The sequence below is a fragment of the Ptychodera flava genome, chromosome 3 (assembly GCF_041260155.1).
Source record: "Ptychodera flava strain L36383 chromosome 3, AS_Pfla_20210202, whole genome shotgun sequence".
In the NCBI taxonomy this organism is placed as follows: Eukaryota; Metazoa; Hemichordata; class Enteropneusta; family Ptychoderidae; genus Ptychodera; species Ptychodera flava.
Window position 1 is genome coordinate 34,973,518 of NC_091930.1, and position 19,112 is coordinate 34,992,629.

Here is a 19,112-nt window from a genome sequence, read left to right on the forward strand (position 1 = left end):
GAGACTGCATAAATTATGCAAATACTCGATACATTATTTTTACCAATTTGTGCTTTTAAGTTCAACATGGATACAAGGGTTATTCTCAGAGTCTTATTTAGTTAAGGCAGTACAAATCGGGCATTTTACACGGTGCTTGATGGTATTCTTAGACAGGAATGCCCGACAGTTTCAAGGTCATCTGGAGTCAGAGGTCAAAGTGCACCGTATAAAATAATGTGAGCATTTCGGAAAAGCCACTCATCTGTCAGCGTGTAACATTTTATTAAAGAAAAAACAGGTAAGTCTTCTAAAGTCTTTATGTTGTATGTATTTGCTTTTGATTGACGCCATTTATTTTCGAATGTATTACTATCAAGGATTGTCCACGTTGTATTTTCACTCAGCACTGAACCGTGAGAAGCCAAAATGGTCGACTCGGCGACTAAGAAGACGCTCAGCAATATCCCGTTGTTGAAAACAAAAGCTGGACCAAGGGATAAAGATTTATGGCCCCAGAGGTTGAAAGAGGAGTATCAAGCGCTTATAAAGGTTTGTATTCTTTCCTCGATGTGAAGCCTTATGTTGTTGTTTTGCGATAATGAAGCGACATATGTGACACAGCTCCAGCCCTTGCTACACAGTCTATAGACACAGTACATAGCTCTGCGTGGCAGGCCTGTGCATGTTACCGGCGTTTTAATACGCTGGGAGGCCCTCTAAGTAACGCCCGTAACACGCAGCCCTGCCACGTTGAGCTATTGAGTTACAGTACTTTGGTCAGTTTATTCAGCCTGGGGGGGGGGGGAGGGGGGGAGGAGGCGACAAATACAAATAATATCGCATTGAGCACTGCAATTTCCCAAGACATCTGTATACTTTATATATATATATATATATATATATATATATATATATATATATATATATATATATATATATATATATATATATATATATATATATATATATATAATATGGCTCAAAATTAGCGGTAGTCCACAGTTGTGAGTGGAGTGATACGTACCGGCCGCCGCGTACTATGCATAGAATAATTTGAAGCCAATTATTCTATGCATAGTACGCAGCGGCCGGTACGTATCACTCCACTCGCAACTGTGAAGTAGTCCCACGTCCACAGACTACCAACTTTTCCCTTGGGCTACCAAAACGAATGAAATGGTAGCCCACACAGACTACCAAAGCCCGGGACATGAAATTACTTAGTGGGCGACATGATGTTGATCGCTGTGAGATGACCGATGCTCATACAGTCAACTCAGCTGGACACAGAAAGGACATGTCGACTTTGTTGCGACAAACTTTCAATAAAATATCATTATCTGAACTGATGTACTTGGATAACAGGCTCGGGAAATGATGGCCAATGAAAATTCATTTTCATAGTTATTTAATCACAATTTATCAATCACAATTAAACACAAAATTATTCAAACTGCAAAGAAAAAGCTGTCGGGCCATCCACAAATTTCGCTTTCCGAAGTGTACGAGATCATCCCATGATATGGTGGGGAAATATAATCAAAATTGCCACGAAAGTATTAGGAACATGACTGTACCAAGTTGTCATCCTGAAATTCATAGCCAATCTATTTTTAGCCATGTTATGTTTACACATGCTGAGTGAAAAGTCGTCATTGCGAACATCAAATTTGCACATAAGCTATGCGTATTTGTGAATAGATCGTCAATTTTTGTGGCGTCACCGTTGTCCACTGCATATGCTTTACCGTTCTCCTAAGGCTATGATCTGCAGGTATTGATATCAAATGACTAGAAAATTCACTTACTGGATAGAATCATGCAAAATAAATCGTTCATTGCCTAGATATAAATAAAATGGTAAATATATTCTTGACCCCGTGGAGTGACATCAGTTGGTGAAAAACATGTGAGTGAGGTGAACGAAAGATGAGACGATACTGAAGAGCGAGTGATACAGAAATTGTGTGAAAAAAGCAGACCTAAAAGTTATATCATAGATGTATATTGAAACTTTGAATATTGGATTTGTGGTTGAAAAATCTGAATTTCAGTGATTTGTGTTCACCACGCTGTGACGCAAAAATGACGTGGCCCCCACAAGGACCTGAATGGCCAGCAGTTAAGAATATATATAAATATATAAATATATAAATATATATATATATATATATATATATATATATATATATATATATATATATATATATTATATATATATATTTATTATATATTTTTATATATATATGTGTGTTTATATATATATATATATATATATATATATATATATATATATATATATTATATATATAAACATTCTTTGAACATTCAGTCATTCTGTTTTGATGAAATTGTTGACATGTCAGTTGTAGTAGGTAAATTCAAATTTTGAATGATTATGGTATTTTGAATACACGCTGTGAATATCTTTCACACTTTCTATGCATAACATAACAAGATGTCCATAACTGTTGCACATAAATTGATGTCACTCTCCAATATCAAGGAGAGAAAAGCAGTAAATCAAAAAATGGGTGGGTAATTAGACTGTTACCAGCCATCATGTCAAGTTTATACAACCGTGCTTGGCTCACCGAAAGTCTGTTTCTTTCTCATATGTGGGTGCACTCAAAGTTGTATGGGATCCCTACGACCAACGTAAACACTATCCAAGGTACGATGGTGATTGATGAAAGTTAAAACATGTCTGTCATAATCTACATCATATGATTTTAAATGTTGCAGCTATGAAGATGAGTTGCATTTAGATATCATGCATGAAATACAATTTTTGTAAACAAGAAACTCACACAGGAGCAGTTCCGACGACTGCTTCTTTTGATAATTTTGCATGATTTTTATTCTGTATATTAACGACAACAATGCCTAGGCTTCATTTTGTCAACCTAGCGTACATGTGTGTAAAATAGACATACAGGTCTAATAATCAATATCATTCGAAGGTAAATAAATTGCCAATACATAAATTTTGGTCTAGACTGAAAATTCCGTTTTTGCCTACACATATGCAGGCTATTTCAACAAGCTTAACACTGGGCATTGCAATGTACCTTTAACCCTTTAACCATCATGGTGGACCTCTACAGAGGAAAGTATTGGGAATTTTATGTATGAGAAACAGAATTGCACCAATTCCCTTCGTTGTCCAAACACAATGAGTTTTGTTCGTCATGTTGTGTTTTTGAGTCAATTGAAGAATTTCTCTGTGGTATGCGCCTTGCAAGACAAAGACTTAAACTTTTGCTCAAACTTTCCTCAATGAAATTTTCAACCATTCTTTTACAAAATGAGAATAAAAATCATGGGTCGACGTGCAAAGTTTGGTACTAGAGAGACAAGTAACTCAACGTTTACCTACATATGAAATTCAAAATGTCAGCCAACACTGTACAGTATTAATATGGAGAAAAATAAATTTTCAAGTTCAGAAAAACTAAGATGGTAAAAATTTTCCTTATTCCAAGAGCTTCTAAATGAGCCCCCACAAGTGGTATATCAGAAAAGAATTGTGAAAATTTGAGAATTCGAATATCTGTCCTGGACTCAGCCAAGATAAACAAACAAATTTAAGATAGGTATGCTTCAAAGTGGTTTGGGGGGCATACCTAAGGTTAAGATTAAGTTGAAATTCATAAAAACAAGTAATGAAAGCTAGTCGAAATTAAAAATTCTATCTTTAGCTTCAACATAACAGCTAGATTCTGTACAGCTGGAAAGCAAACGTTTACCAACACTTTTATAATGACTTTGACCTTTTTTGTTTCAGTACGTAGAAACAAACAAGGCAACAGACAATGACTGGTTCAGGTTGGAATCCAACAGAGATGGTACGAGGTGGTTTGGAAAATGCTGGCACATACAAGAACTTCTGAAGTACGAATTTGACATTGAATTTGATGTGAGTGTGGCTGTAGCCCATCAGACTCTATCACTGTATCAGTGATGTTATGCATTACAGTAGTTATTTGTAACATCAGTTCGTTTACCATGTACACAATGCATAATTTAGAACCCAGGGTGGGAGGGAAGGGGTGGCTACTGAGCTGCAGTAATTTCAGTAGCTTCTTGTAACATAGTTAACGTACAAAAAATCCTCATACAGTCTGTTAAATCATTATTGAAAATGTCTGTATTTTGTGAAATATAAAGGTGCTGGTTTTAAAGTATTAACCCTTTGAACGCCAAATTCAATTCTTGTTACCTTTATGAAATATATCCTGTCATTTTTTTTGATTTTTTACCAAAATTTTAATAAAAAGCTGTAGCCAATGAAACGTAATGTCCATCTGGTCAAAAATTGTCAAAAAATTAAAGAAAAAGTCACAAAATTTGCTAAAAAGTTGCACTAAAATTTTGGCGGGAAAAATTACAGCACTCAAAGGGCCAGTAACTGTAACTTTTGATGATTTTTTTACCATTTTTTGTACATCATTTGCATGTTCTGATTCTACTCGCCAAAGCATGTAGGAACACCTAATATTTAGCTCACCAATGCAGCATCTATACATGTGAAATGCACTGTTATTGTTTACATTTGAATTCAAGTCCGGACCCAAATTCACACATCAACAATATTGATGCAGTTTACATGTACAGGCTGGGTTGACAAGCTGAATACTGTGAATGTGAACAAGATATACTTTGGGGAGTAGAACGAGAAAACGTAGTTGACATTGAAAACAGAAATAGTGAAATAATCATCAAAAGTTACAGCTACTGGCTCATTAAAATTGACCTAGATAATGACTTTTGGGTTTATTTTTTTGCAATTCTGTGTAATTTGATGAAGAAATATTTCGTTGTACGGAGAAATTGATTATCTTTTATACAATCCTGAAACTGGTGAAAGGAGCATTCACAAAACACTTCTTCAACCAAGCTTACACGGAAATATAGATCAGAAATGTGGTCTGCTTATTAACTGATGCCAGTTCCACTGAATAGTGAAATTTGTCACAAAGTTCAGATGAGCATATTTCTGTAATGAACCAGTAGATTTTGTAGAAGAAAAGTTTGCTTACAATTGCAGCGGTATTGATATAGATATAAAAATACTTAAAAATATTCACCTATGGTCTTGCACAAATAGTTTACTGGGTTTTGAATTTTGTCCCATGTCACAAGTCATTCTCGCTTGTGTTCTGACGAAGATTGATTTCAACAAAATGTTGTCCGCACCGACACAGCAAACTATATTTTACATTCCTGATATCACACATTTATGTTATTGTAGGTCATTGCAGTTCACTTATTCTTGACACAGTAACTCAGTCCCTCTCCGTTGCTACCGACTCTATGATATGATGCACAAACTGCTTTTCAATGCTGTCTCATAGGGTAGTCATCTATTCATCCTTAGGTAGCCTTTCATACCCCCTAGGACAATGTTGAATTACAACATGGCTGGATGTTGTACCAGAGATCTCTATTCTTGTCTTGTCATTTCCCACAGATACCAGTAACCTATCCCAGCACAGCTCCAGAAATTGCAATTCCAGAACTCGATGGAAAGACAGCAAAGATGTTCAGAGGCGGAAAAATTTGTTTGACAGACCACTTTAAACCTCTTTGGGCGAAAAATGTACCAAAGTTTGGAATATCTCATGCTATGGCTTTAGGGGTGAGTTGATGTATCGGTAACAATGCATGGGAGATAATGGGAGTTATTTTCAACAATGTTTCTCATGTTGTTAATGTACTTTGGGTTTAAGATAATATGCCCCTCAAAAGTGAAAGGCTTACACTTTTGCTCAAAGTTTCATGAATGAAACTTTCAACCATTCTCTTACCAAATCAACAATAAAAATTGAGGGTCACCATGCAAAGTTTTGAACTAGAGAAACAAATTACCCAATATTTTGAGATATTTGAAATTCAAAATGGCCGCCATTCCTGTGTTACTCTATGGGGAAAAATTAAATTTTGGATTTTTGAAAAACTAAGCCGGTTTAAGTTTTTCTTTTTCCAAGAGCTTTAAAATGAGCCCCCAGAAGTGGTAGATCAGAAAGAATCTGATCATCTGTCCCCGAGGTGTTAAGATAGAATGTACCAGGTTGGAATGTCAGAATACAAAGGAGAAGCTCACGATATATGCTGTATTTTTTTCTCAGCATGTATAGTATGCAAATCAGTCTGGCAATCTCACAGTGTGTATTTTCGAGCCCTATTCAAATTGTTAATCAAAATCATGTAATTCTTTATTGGTCAACAGCCTATTTGGACTCATTTTAGAATTTATAGTAGAGACAATTAGATTTCTGTGATTGGACACTTGTGAAAAGTGAAATTTTCAGGTTTAATTTATGAGTTAATCTAGCAATCTTTTCAAAGACCATATCTCTACATATAGCTAGGTATTATTGAATGTGATAGGAATATTTCATATCCAGTTTGTATTGCAGTATCCTACAAATTCACACACAATCCAACACATGAAATATTGAATTTTAGGTAGCTGGGTATACTGCTTTGCTTGTATATCCATACTTGTTAAACACCGAGATATTAATCCAAATATCTTCATTATCTTCCGTGCAGCTTGGTCCCTGGTTAGCTGTGGAGATCCCTGATATGATCAGCAAGGGTCTAGTACAACACAAAGATCAAAAGGACAATGGACAATAAGGATACTGACAATTGAAACTCCAGAACAGGACTCAAAAAATTCAACCTCACTCCCCTATTTCTCAAGTTTATGGAACATCCTGAACTACAAGTCACCAGTGTAGACCAATCCAATATTCAAGAAGGATAGGGGTGTGCAGGGTTGAATATATGAACTCTAACAGGAATGAAATGAGTCAAGTGTATCGTCAAATAGTTCCATTTGTTCTTCAATGAAGTATGTATATTGTCAGTGTGTGAACTTTGCTCTGTAAATATATAAGTACCGGAAATGACAAAGATTTCATTTTTTGAAAGGGCCAATAGCTGTAATTTTTTAAATGATTTTTATCACAAATTTTGTTCTCTATGTCAATTGCAAGTTCTTGTTCCATCCCCCCCCCCAAAGCATGTCGAAACATCCGCTCATTTGTCACAATGGCGCCCATACAAGCAAAGTGCCTGTGCGTTTTTTTTTATTATTCACATGTGATTTCTTGTCCAAAATCACAGTTCACTCATCAACAATAACAATGCAGTCAATACATGTACATACTGAGTTGAGGAGCTGAATGCTATGTATCTAAACATACTTATGTTGTGGAGTAGAACAAGAAACTACCGTTGACATTATGAACAAAAATAGTGTAAAGATCATCAAAAGTTATAGTTATTGGCCTTTTAAATATAAGTTTTGCATGTATTTTTACCATGTATCAGAAGTTACCATATTTACGCTATTCTGTAGAGCAAGATGTGGCAAGTTTTGTTTATCAGCGACCTACTGATAGCTTGAAGTATGACATATTATCTCTACAATACCTGTATATCCTGTATGTGTCAAAAATCATGCCATACAAACATTTGTATGTATCGTCCACAAACAGGGTAACCACCAGCAAGTTTTCATTTTGGTAACCAAAACAACTCATACAATTTCAGTCATGGAACAAAAATCATGTAAATATTGCAATTTGGTCATGTAAATTTGAAATGCAGTTTATGTTTTTGCCATTCTTTTATGAAAGTGTTTAATCTGATACAAACTTACCAAATTACTCATTTGAAAGATAAATATCTAAGTCAGAATGAGAGGCAAGCAAAATACAAAATTTGAATGAGATAGTGCCATGCATGTTTTTGTATTCTGATTTATATATTTAACCCTTTAAGTGCCAAAGTCTATTTTTGTCCTTAGAAAATAAACTCCAGTCAATTTTTCGCATATTTTTGCTAAAATTTTGAGAAAAAACTGTAGGAAGTGAAATGTGATATCCATATGGTCCAAAATTATCAAAACATTACAGAAAAATTCATAAAAATTGGTAAAATTTTGCACTAAAATTTTTGGCGGGAGAAAATTACAGCGCTCAAAGGGTTAAAGAAGAGTTACAAGTAGCTGTAACATGTGAAAAGGTTTTCATGAATTCTTTTCAAAGAAACATTTTTGTTCTTCATCCTGATATTTCCAACCTCAAAGTACCGGTATTATTTTTGCGAAGAGAATTTATTGTACACAATATGCATAGTTAAAGCCCCATAAGCTGTATCTTTTTGCATGTTTTTAAAATGTACAAAATCAAATGCAATATATGTAAAAGTGCTAACCAAAGTGTGACCACTGTTTTTTTTCAAATTTTTGCGATAAATGCACAACAAAGATTTTAACAACTAAGTAATTTTCGAGTCGCAACTCAAATATAGCTGCAAAAAAAATGTGTTTTAGAGACCTGAATTTAGTGAACTAAATCCATCACGTAGGATTGTAATGTCAACATTTTCAACGACTATACAGCTTAATAATGAGAATTCAAAACATCTCTCATCTGATTGGATGATATATTTTGCCACCGTTAGCAAAATGCAGAAAGATGCAGCTAATGGGCTTTACTGTTGACAAATGAATTCTAGTTGGACCTAAATTCATCTGTCAACAATGTAAATAATATTGGACTTCACACACATACAGGCTGTGAAGTCAATAATATTTGAATAATATTGGACTTAACACACACAGAGGCTATGTAGACAACAATAGTGGACTTCACACGCATACAGGCTGTCAAGACAATAATATTGGACTTCACATACAGGCTTTGTAGACAATAATATTGAACTTCACACACACACACACACAGGCTGTGAAGACAATAATATTCACACAAATACAAGCTGTGAAGACAATAATATTGGAATAATATTGGACTTCACACACATACAGGCTGTGTAGACAATAATATTGGACTTCACACACATACAGGCTGTGTAGACAAGTTGAATATCAATATGATTTGGGAGTAGAACAAGAAACTATTTTTTCAGACAGAAAAAACATAATGTAGAAGACATACAATGTTACAGTTAATGGAGCGCTGCCTCTCCATCCGTCATGTCAACTTTTTGCAGATCAAGTATTTTATTTACAGAACAAAGTGCACATACTTGCAAACAAATTATCTGTGCCAAGATTTGGTGCATGAAATAAAATGCTTTTAAGTATAAATAAAGCAATTCTATGTCCCATTTTGTGTGTTTCTTTCTACTCTACTTTTATGCAGTAAACACATTAACAGTACGTACTGTATGTTTTAGAGCCTTGTTGGCCCCTTTTATATACTTTTAGTATATTGGACGCATCGGTTGGCCGCCCATGTCATACATAACTCATACACATACAGTGATTTTATTGAGTGCTGCTCTGCAGAAAGGAAGCTCAACCCTGATGAAATACTAACAAGGCTATGTGATATCAATATTTCATATTTATGATTAACTAATTTTGATAATTATGAAAATAATATCATATTTAAGACTATTCATTTCCAGTTCACCTGTGCGCCATTATGGTCACAGGTTTCTTTCGTATCCTTTTAGGAACACTGGTTTAATGAAGTAGATATCAGGCTCCATTTCAATTTTAGTCATATCTCAAGTTTCCTTCGATTGATATAAAATGTAATTCATATATGTTCAGTGATTTTATCAAGTATTGCTGAGCAGAAAGGAAACTCGAGATCTACCTGATGTAATACCAAAACGATTGTATTGATAATATTAATATTTCATAATTATGACATTAATATCTTATATCATAGACCCTCAGGTTTTTCTCGAGGGTCTATGCTTATATCAAGTACAATTTACTTGTAGTTCTGATAGCTGCTCTGCTTCTTTGTGTTGAGTTGGATTTCACCGTATATAGCTGTGGGTCTTTAAATTGGGTGGTGGTTTTCTGAAGGGTGTTTTGACTTTTACGCCCCCATAAAGTCGTCAAAGATAAAAATCAGCACAAAGACAAAAATCCAGCCATCAACAACCATTGTTGTGGACCCATGCACAGCTAACAGTCCAAGTGTTCTCAAGACCTTTTTTAAAAATGAACTGTCCAGGACTATTCCGATTTTCGTACCGAAAACGACGGTACTAAAATGTAAAAAAAGTTATTGTAATCGTACAAAAGTTGCATTCATCAGCTACACACATCACAAAACCACCACTGCCCCTTTCAAAGTTATTGAGTTTTCGATGTGGCGCCACCAACGTCCACGCACTCTGAGGTGAAAAGACGCCGCACATGCGCAGTTACTTCACACGTGTTGTACAGAAATATTGAACAGACATGAGGCCAGGTAGAGTATTCCTTCAAATTCAGTCACCATAACTTTTGCGATTGCAAGGTTTTAGCAATTTTATGGATTAAGGTTATTCTAAGGAGTAATTTTGTTATGGTTAAGTTACTAACCCTGTAGACATGCCACGTAGAAGTCTCTTTATGTTCGCCGTCGAGTCGCCTCCACACGGTTGTTTACGAACTGCTACGGATTGTAACCCCCTGCATTGTAACAGCATTTATGAAATGTCTACAAGCTTTTGGCAAAGGGTTTACTTTTGTAACTGCTTAGCCTACTGAAGTCACTGATGGACTCTCCTTTTCAAAGGCTTGTCTCAGATCATAAGTGTAATCGTTCGAACGGATGTCAGGTCACGAGTGCCATACCTGTGTTCATCGACTTTGTAGAAATTTGAATGAATGGTTTTTAGTTACCACAGTTCTCCACCAGCTATTCTGAGTAAGCCTTCGTGGTATTGCTACCCTGATGTTGGCAGACGTTGAATTTAGACCTAGCTAGACCTGAACCTAGCAGAATTTGCTCGCCACCCATCGCTTTACTGTAATTCACTAACAACAAACGGTTTTACTGTAGACAGCAGCTACCGTCTATGATTTTACAGATAGTTTACAACGACAACTTTGAATTTTGAGAAAGCTGTAGTATTGTACCTTACTGCGTAGCCCAAAATCTTCCTTGCAAGGGAGGGGAGTTGGATGTGTTGTGTTCTGGAGTGTCTTGAGCTTTATAATCAATTAAAGAGCTTCTTAGTGTATAGTATTTGCTGCCTTACCTTTGCTGTGTCTTGTGGTACCTCCATGCAGTGATCAACAAATTTTAGACACATTACAGCTGTCTACCTATAGACCCATTAGGGTCTATGGTCCAACACAATGCAACCGCAAGACTGACAGGGCTGCGGATCGCACCAATGACTCAGCCTGCTTCTTTCCCATGCACATCAATGTATTTGGAAGAAACGCCTGCTAAATTACTTTAGACAATTCTGAGGAAGCAAGCTGGAGTCCGGTCCAGCATCAGTATGGATTCGCTTTGGCCCTTTAAATCCTAAAACCTCCCTAGTTCTACATTCAAAACATGTACACAGGTATTTGACGAGATAAGCAAAGTATTCCCAATTCAAGTGACCTCCTCACACCCCCCCACCCCCCAAATGAACGTTCTTGTTGATTGTCTGATTATTAACTGTATGTCTTTCAATTTATTTCAGGATTTTCGCCAAGGGGAGGTAAGTCAAAGTAAAACTAGATACTTTAAAGAAAAAAAAGATAAATTAAACCATTCCGTTTCCTGAAACTCTGACTTCAAAAATGACAGTGTGTGTGTGTGTGTGTGTAAGTTTATACATTGCAGATGGTGTCATGCACTTAGGCAAATTTCAAAATTTGGCACGTATTGTACGTCTTTTTGAACTAAGCTTCTGCAGCCACATCAATACAGTTGATCCACACACTGGAGTTATTTATTGCGGAGAAAGAAAGCTAACAAGGAAGATGTCTGTATCATTGTTAGGTATTCTGTTATGCAGCCAGCAGTTTGAAATTCAGTGTTCAAGGTACATTATTCTAAAAGCGAACTCCAATTGAAACAGTTCAGAGTGTGTAATTTGGACAGTGTTTTTGCTAAGGGCGGTAAGCAGGTAAATGTTACCAGGGGTTCCCGGGGTACAATGCAATCAGGTTAGGGGACACAAGAAATGTTACCTGGGTTCCCAAACCATTCACCAGTCTTCCCAAACCTTAGCAAAAACACTGTTGGAACTGGGATGGTGTGGTATTGTACTGGCAAGATTGCTGTTTGTTAGTGCTATATGTTAACCCTTTGAGCATCAAAGTCAAATTTTTGCCACTTTATAGAATATACCCCAGTCATTTTTTTTTTCAGATCTTTGTTAAATTTTGATAAAAAACTGTACTCGCTGAAATGTTATATCCATTTGATCCAAAATTATAAAAAAAAATTACAGAAAAATTCATAAAAATTTGTAAAATGTTGCACTAAAATTTTGGGTGTGTAAAATTACAGCGCTCTAAGGGTTAACTTGCTGGGAACAGGTATTCAGAGAGCAAGAACTACTTTCATTAGTGACTGTGGTTTTGAAGAACTGTCATTTGATAAATTTTAACCCAGCTTGTTTTGATTCAATTTCATAGGCGGCCGCGGAGGCTTTGGTGGTAGGGGCGGTGGCCGTGGAGGCTTTGGCGGTCGAGGGGGTGGCCGTGGAGGTTTTGGCGGTCGAGGGGGTGGCCGAGGGGGGCCTGGCGGCAGGGGAGGCGGATTTGGCCGTGGAGGAAGAGGAGGTAGGGGTAGAGGAGGCCGTGGAGGCAGAGGGGGTAAGTAGTACTTTCTTGAAATTTACGATGATATACATGTACATTAGGGAAGAATAAAATATTTCAGACTTTATACTGCTCATGTCACTAGTGTTGCCATAGAGTCCTGTATTAGTGATTTTCATAACGTTGATCATTGAATTTTTAGAGTGTATGATTAATACTATATTTGTTTCTTTTCTCTTCTGATTTTTGCATGTTAGTGTCTGGTTCTCATTTGAAAGTTGGAAACTGTTTTAAAGAGTGTGTGTAATCGTCATAATCTTTTTGAAGGTTGGGTAGTAAGCATCTCAAAATTGAAAGATTTAAACTTTCCCTCAAAATACCCTCCGGGAAACTTTGAACCACTCTGTTTTGAAATCAAGAATCTAGTGTTATCTTGCAAATTTCGCTAACAAAACAGGATGATGAAACCTCAGAAATTCAGTTTTTTCGTTAAACCATGATTACAAACTTTTCTACATTCTGCTTTACTAGGTTTTGCTGGAGGAAAGCAAGTCACCATAGAACCACATAGACTTGCAGGTAGGTTCTGTCAAACTCAGAATTTTTTTCTCATATAACTGTTTATTCTCTCATGTTACAAATGTAAATGCGTGACACGTCTACCTTTAAAATTTTCTGACATATATCTGCATATATCTGCATATTAAGTGTTTCCATGAAAACTGCATTTGTGTCTGTTCTAAAAAAGTCTCGCATACTCACACTCTGTCAAAAATATTATGATATCTTTTATCAATGCAGTGAGGGACACGGATAAGTGAATCAAGCACTGGACAAACAAACACACTGCATTTCATCTCAAACACCCCCTCCCCAGGGTTTTCTCTCAACTGCGCAATTGTACAAATGGCACATTTCGAGCCATTTTCTGCCCTTTAAAAGTTACTGACAGTGGGAAAATCGCACACTAAACACAGCAAGCAAATACGCCCATATGATTGTGACCCAAGCGCAAAGTGTAGTGACCTGTGAATTTGCTGTTCTTTCTGCCCCCTAAAATGTCAAGTCTGCCCCCAAATTTTAATGAATTGGGGTCAGAAATTGCCCCTTTAGTGAACATGCAGAGAAAACACTGCCTCCCTCCAACGAATATTTAGTAGTGTGAAAATCCACTGACAAATTTATGACTTGAACTTGCCCCAAACATTTTCAATTGCTGAAAGAAATTTTTGTAAGTTTATACTTTAAATTCCTAACAGGTTTTCAATAACAAATATTTCAAAACAAAATATTAATAACGATTTAGTATACACTGTTTCCATGGTGTTTCCATGGCATAAAGTGGCATATACAAATATTTCATGAGATTTTAACTTCAAAGTACAACAGTGTGAAGCTATTAGGGTCAGTCTGAGCACATTTCCGTCAGGAAAACTACTTCTTTAAAGTTCTGAAATGTATTATTTCTGCCAAAGGTATTTGTAATTTTAGCTCTCCTCTTTGCTGATATAATCTGCTCTTTGTACATACATACAAATTTTACAAATACAGTATTTTGTTTATTTATTGATAATCTTTGTGTCTACACATCTCAGGTGTGTTTATCGCTAGAGGCAAAGAGGATGCCTTGGTGACCAAGAACATGGTACCCGGTGAATCAGTGTATGGAGAGAAGAGAATCTCAGTGGAGGTAAGATGTGTTTGTTGTGTTACTTGGAAACCATTTCTATAGATACATGCAAAGTTTGGATTTGGTGGTCTCTCTCCAATGAATTGTCTGCAATCGACTGCTTTAGATTATTTGCCTCTGATTGGCTATTATCTCAGTGGAGGTAAGATGTGTTTGTAGTGTTACTTGGAAACCGTTTCCATAGCTACATGCAAAGTTTGAATTCAGTAGTCTCTCTCTGATGAATTTTCTACACTCGACTGCTATAGGTTATTTGCCTCTGATTGGCTGTTTCGGGTTCAACTTTTACTTTGAAAACAGTCAGGTTGTTCCAAAATTTGCTGACGAAAGGTAAACCCTTTCATTACCATAGTTTTGCCCAAACCTATTGTTATCAAGGTGATGGTGGACCTATCTATAGGGAATTTGGGGGTGACAGATTAAATTTTAACAATTCTTCCACTCTCTTTGTGTATTACTTGTTGCCAAGCCATTGGTCTATCAGTCCACTACAACTTATTTTCACATCTTTTCCCATCCACATTTTTTAACATACTTTATTCCTGATCAACTCTCCAAAGGCTGAAGGTGAGAAGATTGAATACAGGGCCTGGAATCCTTTCCGATCAAAACTTGCAGCAGCCATCTTGGGCGGGGTTGACAAAATTCACATGCCAGTCGGAAGTAAAGTCTTGTACCTTGGCGCTGCATCTGGCACCACAGTGTCTCACGTCTCAGATGTTGTTGGACCGGTAAGTTAGCAAAGAGTGCTGATTACAAATGATGTAATTTTTGTATCATTAACAACAAAAATAAAATCTGTTTGAAATTTCCCGGAACAGCTTAGGAAATGCAGAGTTCTAAAAAAAAGTGACACCTCTACGTCACCAATATTGTACTTTAACTAACCCCTTTCACCAACATGGTTTCATGAAATCCCTGGATTGTTGACTGCCAATGTGGACCCGTTTACAGGGATGTAGGGGTGAACATGTCAAACAATAGAAACTCACCTTTCAAGGAATGTTACCAAAAGCCACATCAATGAACACTCTGGCTTAACCACCAAAATTATGTTTGTGCCAGAAACTGAACAACTAACTATTTTGTGGCTCAGCGTGGTGCAACTGAATGTTGAAATTAGAAAATGTCTCATGGACAGGGTAATGTTGTACCTTGAATGGATTTGATTATTTGGCCTGTTATGATGTCATGTGACATATTGCAATGTCGTTCACATGATGTTATGCATAGTATCTATTGTGCTAGCAATTCTTTTTAACTTTAATAGCTGAAGCAGTAGCACAGTCTACCAACTTTGTCGCATGATTGTTAGAAAACAAGTTTAAAATTACTGCAAAATCTGGAAAGAAGTACTCACCATGCCACCTTTGGTCAATATTATGAATACTCTATATTTTGAACATGAAATGTAGGCCTGCATTTGTGTGTCCAGAACAGACTGATATACAAAGTGGACACAATAATTGACAGAATGGCACAGGTATTTGATGTAGCGGTCTTCTCAGGACAGCATTGAGTTATCATTAGTAATTCCATAACATCCAAGTGCCCCCTCCCCCTGATAAAACCAGAACATCTGAACCCCCTCCAAGGCGTCCCATTCCAAGTCTCTGAATGTAGGATTTTATTCTTCCAGGATGGCGTTGTCTACGCCGTGGAGTTCTCCCACAGATCCGGGCGGGATCTGTTGAACGTTGCTAAGAAACGAGCCAACATTATCCCAATCATAGAGGATGCCAGACATCCACACAAATACAGGATGCTGGTCGGTAAGTCAGATTTGGGTCTTGACCATTCAAATCCCAGTGTCTGTATCAGACTTTCCCGTGAAAAGTACAAATATTGTGGGCTATACAGGAAAGGAAGGAGCAGAACGATTGGATGATTTCCAGGCATGCAGTTTTCAACCACTAATGCAACTTTTGGTCAACATTGAATGAAATCTTAAACGTGACTGGATAATGCTTTAGATGTAGACACAAGTGAAACTTGTGAACAAGGACTTCACAAATTATTCTATCTGCAAACTTGTGAAAAATTCACGTTGCTTCTCACCCTGTTTATAGGTATGGTTGATACGATATTTGCCGACGTAGCTCAGCCTGACCAGGCCAGAATTGTCGCCATCAATGCACACAATTTTCTGAGAAATGAAGGGCATTTTGTCATATCAATCAAGGTGAGTGACAAATCTAAGCGTGAAAACATAAATGTAATCAGTAGTGCAGGCAGTCTGGCTTTAGTAACTCACGACTATGAGGCCCTCTAGAGGTTTGTGAAGGAGAGTACATGCTCTGTACTCCCCAAGTCAGTAATGGAAATGTCTTTTTATTAGCGTGGACAGCATGTAATAATGATGATAGTGCAACTCCACAAAATAGGAATATTTTCGTGTCTGCTTATAAAATACCATGTAATACTAGTGTTTAAGTTAAAGTGTATTGGTAAAGGTCTGTGGATTTTCATTAAAACAAAAAATCACAATGTTGCTACCTAAATAGAATTTTCTATAAGGGTATTTACCTAGCATAAGTGAATTTGTATTCTCTCCCAGTTGTCTCATTTGTTGAATATTCCCATTGTATTCAGGCAAAACCTGACCAACAGCTTTGAAAGTTGAAAAGAAAAATCACCTTAACTTGATAATTTCTCTCATAATTTGTATTCTGGAAAACAAATAACTTCTCAGGTCTCTTCCCTGAAGTGTGTTGAAATGCAAACACTAGCCTTGCCAATACAGTACATTTGCATAATATGCAACATTATTATTGGCAAATTAATTCCTGTTTGAACGAAAATTCAGACGTCAATAATGACATTGAACGTGTGTCGACAAGTTGAAAACCAGACACTAGGACTTGATTTTGGGAGTACATCAAGAAACTGAATTTCACAAATAGAACACACTTACATAGACTGAAATATCCATCGCTTGAGGGCGCTCTCTACGCTCTCCCCCCCCCCCCCCCCCCCAGCGTAGAGAGAGCCCTCGAGCGACGGATCTTTCAGTCTAACAGACACACTGACATATAACAAAAATAATCAAAATCACATCAAAAGTTTCTGACAATGGTTTAACCTTTTCACCATTATGGTTTGACCCAAACCATTGTTATTAGTGGTGAGAATGGACCTGTTTACTGTTAATTTGGGGGTAAAAGGGGCAAACTGCTAAAAGAATTTTACACCATTAGTATAATTACCATTACTTTACTGTGTATTGTCCACTGTAGGCCAATTGCATAGATTCCACGGCGGCACCAGAGGCAGTGTTTGCTGGCGAGGTAAAGAAGTTACAGTCAGAGAGACTCAAACCACAGGAACAGCTGACATTAGAACCTTATGAAAGAGACCATGCCGTAGTTGTTGGAGTATACAGGTATGTTGTGAAAATGTTATGGACATAAACTTTTGTCAGTGCTCTGTCATAGTGTCACATTCACTCCCCTCTCTCTCTCTCTCTCTCTCTCTCTCTTTCTCTCTCTCACACACACACACACACACACACTAACTCTAATCATCTCATCTAATCTCTGCATTGCAGTTCATCCTCCAGTTCATAGTCCCTGGGTATACAATATCTACATTGAAATCAATTGCCCAAATTTCAGTCTTCATGTGAAGGTATCACCCCAGCTCTATGTGTAGAGGTTCAAATACCACAGAATATAATAAGATTGGGCCAAACCATTTCATGAAAGGATTTGCTTCACCGGTCAAGAGTATCAACATTGTGCACAGTCTCAGACCAAGCCACTGATAACCTTGACACTGGTTGATCCAACATGAACTCAGTCTCCCCCACTGTCCTGTATATGTGTCCAAACATTCATGTAAAACAAAACAGATCTACTTGAATTTGAAAGTGAGCTTTGGAACAAATACAAATGTCTTCACAGGATTCTGGCCCTCCTGGAAAGTCCTCCAAGAGTCCTTGAATTTTAATGTCTCTCAGAAAGTCTTTGAAAATCGAGAGGAGTCAGTGAAAAGTCCTGGAAAATTGAGGGGCCATTTGCAAATTATGACATGATGAGTCATGTCACTGTAAACATGATGTGAAAAATGACATTGTTAAGACGACTCTTGAAGTATTTGAAAATTTCTGAAAGAGCCCTTGAAGGTTCTTGAATCTGAAGTGACTTTCTTTGAGTGTGTGGACCCTGTCTTGAGAACGGTGTCAGCATCTGGTTTTGTTCACTGATACAGCAAGGGGGAACTGACAGAGGAAAATAAATGATAAAACCTGCCCTGGTCAATTGTACGTGAACACTGGTAACATATGAGTTTCCTTCCTCTTGATAAAATACACCAATCAGGGAAGTAGAATCAGGAAGTAGAGATTTGAATATTTAGTGTAGATACACTGTATCAATAATTATTATGAAAATGACCTGATAGCGTGAGTATTTATCATCAATTGTACAAATCTCATTTTGTGCATTTGTTCCCCCTTGCCTGCTATGTTCCTGCTATCTTCGTGCGTTGCTCTCTCAACAAGGACTTCTGTTCATCTTCTCCAATGCCATTTGATCACCAGATTCAAATCGTCAGTATCTGTATCTAACTGTTTTATTTGCTGTCTTTTCCTTCCAGACCTCAACCAAAGAAGAAGCCTGGGACATCATAGTCTGAATCAAAATGCACTTCTTCAGTCAGTTTCCGTTTTTTATGAACAAAACTCTATTTTATTTTGTAGAGGACATCTATCGAGTGATCATGTTTTGACATTTAAAATTTTAATGCCTCAATCTTCAAAATGTGTCATTTATTGTGGAATAAACTCTCTTATTAAAATCACCATCAGCCTCGCAGTTCCTCAGTGGTTGTGTGTGTCTGACAGATCCTAACCATTTCCGTCACTGTGATTGTGAAGTACCTTCCCAAAAAACGAAAGTGGTTATA

The 19,112-nt window shown here is 37.0% G+C and overlaps 2 protein-coding genes across 2 annotated transcripts; both read left to right on the top strand.

Moving 5' to 3' along the window:
- The first annotated feature begins 32 nt into the window (after positions 1-32).
- Positions 33-9,127, top strand: LOC139129889 (ubiquitin-fold modifier-conjugating enzyme 1). The gene is made up of 5 exons (XM_070695574.1): positions 33-280; positions 387-531; positions 3,770-3,901; positions 5,456-5,623; positions 6,541-9,127. Exons 2-5 carry the CDS (start codon positions 409-411, stop codon positions 6,625-6,627), a joined length of 510 nt encoding a protein of 169 aa, XP_070551675.1. The 5' UTR covers positions 33-280; positions 387-408; the 3' UTR covers positions 6,628-9,127.
- A 1,052-nt stretch (positions 9,128-10,179) lies between these two features.
- Positions 10,180-19,007, top strand: LOC139129891 (rRNA 2'-O-methyltransferase fibrillarin-like). The gene is made up of 10 exons (XM_070695582.1): positions 10,180-10,235; positions 11,449-11,466; positions 12,392-12,571; positions 13,049-13,096; positions 14,113-14,207; positions 14,768-14,938; positions 15,847-15,979; positions 16,277-16,389; positions 17,444-17,589; positions 18,804-19,007. Exons 1-10 carry the CDS (start codon positions 10,226-10,228, stop codon positions 18,835-18,837), a joined length of 948 nt encoding a protein of 315 aa, XP_070551683.1. The 5' UTR covers positions 10,180-10,225; the 3' UTR covers positions 18,838-19,007.
- The last annotated feature ends 105 nt before the right edge of the window (positions 19,008-19,112 follow it).